The 5,522-nt window shown below is 38.3% G+C and overlaps 1 protein-coding gene across 4 annotated transcripts in view; it reads left to right on the top strand.

Annotated features, from left to right (window-relative positions):
* UTRN (utrophin) overlaps positions 1-5,522 on the top strand; it is a 692,661-nt gene that overhangs the window by 73,654 nt on the left and 613,485 nt on the right. For 2 of the 4 annotated variants that reach the window (XM_019526792.1, XM_019526789.1), the window contains exon 1: positions 1,579-1,691. The exons of the other annotated variants lie outside the window; for them this stretch is intronic. In XM_019526792.1, coding sequence (XP_019382337.1) covers positions 1,598-1,691 — 94 coding nt within the window. In that variant the 5' untranslated portion in view covers positions 1,579-1,597. Of the gene's footprint in view, positions 1-1,578; positions 1,692-5,522 lie in introns of those variants that run through there. 4 annotated transcript variants of the gene reach the window in all.

The following is a 5,522-nucleotide window of genomic DNA, read 5'->3' as shown; positions in this document are numbered from 1 at the left end:
TAAAAAATATTTTTTTTTTTTTTTTTTTTTTTTTTTTTTTTTTTTCTCTGTCTTTTTTCCCCCCCTACCTCCCAATGACAAGCTGGTCTGAATCATGGAAAAACTTAATTGGGAAAAGCTAGTCAATCTGAAAAATTAATAAAGAAATGAAACAAGTAGAAATACATCATCATTCCTAAAATATACTTTAATGCCAATATCTGTGATAAATTGGATAGTATCCTTTCTACATGAACTTTTTCTTCTACCTTTTTCCTCTCTAATAAACTCTTCTTTAATATTTTTAATCCCAGTTACCTCAGTTAACTGTTGTTACTTACCATTTACCATCAGAAACATACAAAATATAGCTTGAGCTCTTAAAGCGTGTGTAACCATGACTTTCATAAGCATATTTCAGAATTAAATTGAAGCACTTCTAATCTGCCATTTCTGAGATTCAGCATGCTCTTCTGTTGACCATTGAAGGGCAGGAGCGGAGTTGCATGTTTTCTGTGTGTATGCGCTAAATGTGGTGTTTAACTTATCGTTAATTTCCGGTATGCACAGTTGTTCCAAACCAGGGTTAGGCTGATCTAAATGCCCAATCATTCAAGTGCTCAGAGGTCTTAAATTGGGCAAAAAAGACATGCCTGATTTAAATTTTGTTCACCTAAGTAGGTGTATAAGCTTAGATTGATATTAGGCTAACCTGATCTAGGAAACCGGATCTTGTGAACATCTGCATGTGTTTATGGTGCAGCCCCAAGGCTGGGAAAGCCCCAGCCACTTTCCTCAGCCCAGGGCCATGCTATTCCCCCTGCCCCACTAGCTGCCTATATCTAGATTGGGTGTGGTGACCTTAAGATTGCTAGAGTTGAAGTTGATACTCTGGCATTTGTCTTGGTGCGTCTACTTCATGACGATCTTATCTTTGTAGCTTACATAAAAACAAAAGTTGGGATTTTCATATCAGTGGTGGGGTTTCACCAGCGATCTGCTAAAATGAGAGGAAGATGTAGTGCTTAAATTCCTTGTACTTTTTTGAAATACCCAAACTAAAATATGTAACTGGTACCTGCCTTCAGAACAGTTTATTATAGATTGATTTTTTTTCCTATGAAAAGCTGAGAAGCAAAGTGCTTTATCAATGGTAAATGTTGTTTGCATCTAAAAGGAATATGTATACAACTTTTAAAGGAGGTTGCTTGAAACTTCAGCAGGCTATTTGTTTAGAACAGCAGAGGGCAATCGCCACAGGTTCTTTCCTACCTTCAGCCTGTAGAGTTTTTAACTTGCTATTGCTTTGAAAACAGGAAGGAAAAGAACTAACTCTTTGTTAAGAACATCCAGCAGTATATTGGTACCTTTATAAATAGGGACCTCCCTCTAATTATTTGAGTCCACATTGTTTGCATATATGCTTTAATACTGAAAAGTTTACTTGTTTCCTGAGTGGCTCACACTGTTGCAATTTGTCAAGTTCTCCTCTTAAAAAAAAAACAAATTCTCCCCTCCCACCCTCCCTTTCAAATCCCAGCATGCAGTTCTCATGAGTGTACTTGCAGGCACTTCCTTTCCATCCTCATTTTCCTGTTTTTAAACATAAAGATTGATCATGAGCATCCAGACATCTAAAAAACTTCAGTGGAAAAAGCATACGTTTTCTATGCCTGGGGATATTGACATCCAGGCTTGCTCTCTTCTACCAGGTGAGTAAGTATTTAAGACATAAGTGTATTTTCAAGACCAGAGGACAAGAAAAAGTAAATGAATGTTATTTTTGTCTACCTTTATCTGACGCAAGTTTTTTTTTATAGCATAGTTTAAGTTTTCTAAGTCTAAGAGCAACATGTCATTGAAGACAGGCAGGAAACAGTCCAAGGAAAAGACAGTTTACAATCTGCTGTTTGTGGCACAACTCCGTTGTAAGTACTGTGTGAATTGTGGCTGGCTAACACTCTCAGTTTCGCTCACCTTCAGCTGTTTTTTAATCTAAATACTTCTCAGCATACATTTGGTGAAAGTTCTCCTGTTTCACTGGTTGGCTTCCTTTGAAACCATGTAAAAATTAAATATGAGAGGAGGCTGGACAGTTTTTTGCTAATGTTTCTTTTTAGCTGAAAGGAAACTCTCCATCATTTTCAGTTGATGATCTTGTTGACTACACTTTTATAGTGTTCTGCTCATTGATTTCTGAGCATATTGAATTAACATACATCCTTAACTTCAGCACCATTTACATTTCAGTGCAGATGAATGAAATCTGATGTAATGAAAAATAAAGTAGGTGGACTTTTGGTAGGGAAGAAACTGGGACCACTCTTTGTTGAGACTTTTTAGGGATTGCTAGTTCCAGTGGTATGGGGCCAAAGCCAAAAAACTGGGACCAGCAGAGCAGTGTCAGTGTGAAGACACCCATATAGGTGAATCTCAGTGTTCTAGATGGCATTATGCCTCTGACAGGGCATGGTATGTCAGACCTTAAGGGGCTCATGCCAGTCAACTTGGAGACTGATTATTTGATAATATAAAGTGACTCCACTGACTCCAAACTGGCTAAGCAACTGAGAGTTTAGCCCATCTTTTTATTTCACTTCAGTTTTGACCTGAATTTTGGATACTGGAACAAGAGAAGAATTTCAGATTTTAAGTGAAGTGAATTTTAATATGATCCATTTACAGTCTCCCAAATATGTACATAGATCTGGAGCAATGGAGCTGATCTGGTGTTTAAACAGAATAAATGAGATCTGCATCTAGTCCTTATTCTTTTAATCCATCCTAAACTTCCATTTTAGCTGCTGTAAATTTCTGGGCATGCTCATTGGATTTAGTTATAACTTTATAGGTGCCTTGAGATCCTTTTGAGGGTGCCATAAGTTGCCACAGAATGTTAGCGCTGTTAAGTTTACAAACATGATTCACAAAAATGCAGAGATTTCCTATATAAATCCATAGTTGTGGTCTTTCTGAGTGTGGTTTTTTTTTTTTTTTTTTTTTTTTAACAGAGGAAAAAAGCTCTGTTGTTTTTCTGTAGTTAAAAATGAGTGAAAACTAGGAGTTGGCATTTTCTGAAGGGTGTCTCAGATATGTCCAGGGATGCCTCAGGTCTCAGAAGATTGAGAACCACTGCACTAGGGAGCTGTGTGTTCGCCTTGGCTGAGAATCATTGCTCTAGTTATACATGGATGAGTTTCTAAGTGTGCTCAATCCAAACTGTGAATAGGGATGGAGTACAAATGTTAACCCTCCTAGTTAAGTTGTTCCTAATTGCTTCTCTAAGTGCTAGATGTGTGTTAATATGCAGAATTTTGTGCTGGTTTAAAAGCTGCTTGTAGAGAGAATTAGCTTTCTTACCATAAGGTTAAAATTCATTACTGCACTGTCAAATTCATTACTTCATTGTCTAAAATATTTGTAATGCTCATTTGGAGTGTGTGAAGGACATATGCATTGACTGGGAGCATCTATGTGTGCATTAATGCACTTTTCTTAATATGCATTAAATTTAGTGCCTCCAATATGAGGTACTAAATAAATGTGCGTTAGGTTGCGCTAACGTGCAGTAGTGTAAGCACATGCTTTTTAGGTGATGCTTAATGTGCAGTAGCCTATTCTATTGCTCATTAGTGGAGTAGCACTTTTTTTACGCACCACTTTAATGCACAGTAGAGTAGGCTACTGCACGTTAAGGCACACATGTAGACATGCCCACAGATACTTTAAAGTAACCCCAGGGAAAGGAATTAAAATTGATAGAGAAAGATTAGGATAGATGGATTTGGGGAATGGAGAAGGGGGAGGAAGAGAACGCTGGAAATTAAATAGAAAAGCTAAATCCAAATAGTTTCTCAAACTCTATTTTGTTCAGTTTTGAAGAGAACAAGCAAGCTGAAATATTGTAAGGATGAAAAAAACAGAAGTCAGTATGATGGTAAAATACCCTTCTGAGTATAGGTGGAAAACAAAAGATGGGGAATAAAATACAGAAGGTGGGAGAGCGTAGACATAAAATTTTAAACAAGCTTTAAAAAGCACGTTGTATGCAATATTTGGTTATGTGGTTTACTTGTTTCTAGAAAATGCACAAATTTGTATATGTTCTAGGCTTAGGCAGGGCAGAGGAATGACTCAGTTCCTTTTTGGAAGCTGTAGTTTATCCTGAGTTTCTTCTTAGAAGTCTAATATTTGACAGATTTGAGTTAGGGACTCTCAAGAACTAGCCAAAGCCTTGTATCCATACCTTGAATTAAACACAACTCCTGTCTCTCTCCCATCTCTTTCCTAACACCCAGAGCAAAATAATCTTGGTTAAGAAAAAATTTAATTTCTGAGTGCCTTGTACCTTTAAAAACTCCATAGCTGACTGTCTGTAGTCTCTTAACAGACCTTCTCTTTTGGTTTAGCTATCTATTCTCTCCCTGCTTGTTCTGAATTGTCTCAGCACATTTACAGGAACTGCGTAGTGCCTGCCTGTGTCCTAAGGTCTACTGTCCTCATGCCTTCATACTTGGTGAGCTCACTGCCTTGCAAAGGGGATGAAAATTCAGAACAGTTTTGTTTATGACCTTTTGGACAGTTATGGGATAACCTCTGTAACTGTTGCTTCTACTTATGGTTGACTGGACACATGAGGGTTTATTACTATACTAGATTATAGTTTATCTGATTTAATGGGATGTTGTTATTATACTTGTTATAAAAGACTTTCCCTCTTTAGAAACCTACTAAGCTCTTGGCCTCAGTGATATGGTTTAAGCTGCATATATAGCAGGCTGTTTGGGCAATTTTCTGACTGCCAGTGTTGTAGTGATCTATTAATCCTTGAGCCCATCTCATCCACTGGGTGTTTTTGCAGCAATCCTCAAACTGACTAAGTTCAGTTGGCTTCAAGGGTGCTGTTGAGGGCAAGGTGCTCTGAGTAAAAATGGGATGATATTTAGTGAGGTACCAGCAGTTGAGCAGAGGCTGAGTGCAGGCTCTGAACAATAACAGGGAGGTGGATAAGTTGAAAGCAGGCTGTTTCCCATGGGAAATAGCAGGCATGTTTTAAGCTGATTCAAGTGGGACCTTTAGTAATAAAGGCAGTGGGATTTGGCAAACTGCTGTTTGCACAATATAAGTGGATTCCTGTCTTTCCTGCAAGAGTCCTTTACTGTATCTCCTGGTAGTTTGGTTTACAGGCAAGTCGTGTTATGTAAAACGTTCTCCCTTTTCTTTTCTCTCTAAATGTACAGTTAGAGAGAAACTTGGATTATATTTTTCTGTTTCCTTTTTAGCATAGAATCATAGAGAATTAGGGTTGGAAGGATCTTCAGGAGGTCACCTAGTCCAACCCCCTGCTCAAAGCAGGACCCTCCCCAACTAGATCGTCCTGTTGGGTGTACAGGGCGGACAGTGTGAATTAAAAACAAACAGAAAACTTACCAGGGGATAAGGCACGACGCCACATTTATTGGAACATAAAACATAGAACAGGCTTTGTGGTCTGCAATCTTCAGGAGGGTCATTGCTTGCCGTCTTCAGCCATCCGGGTGCAG

This window comes from Gavialis gangeticus, unplaced genomic scaffold, assembly GCF_001723915.1.
Source record: "Gavialis gangeticus isolate Ggan-Ray unplaced genomic scaffold, GavGan_comp1, whole genome shotgun sequence".
In the NCBI taxonomy this organism is placed as follows: domain Eukaryota; kingdom Metazoa; phylum Chordata; order Crocodylia; family Gavialidae; genus Gavialis; species Gavialis gangeticus.
The sequence above is the reverse complement of the archived record's forward strand: the minus strand, read 5'-3'. Positions and strand labels throughout refer to the sequence as shown.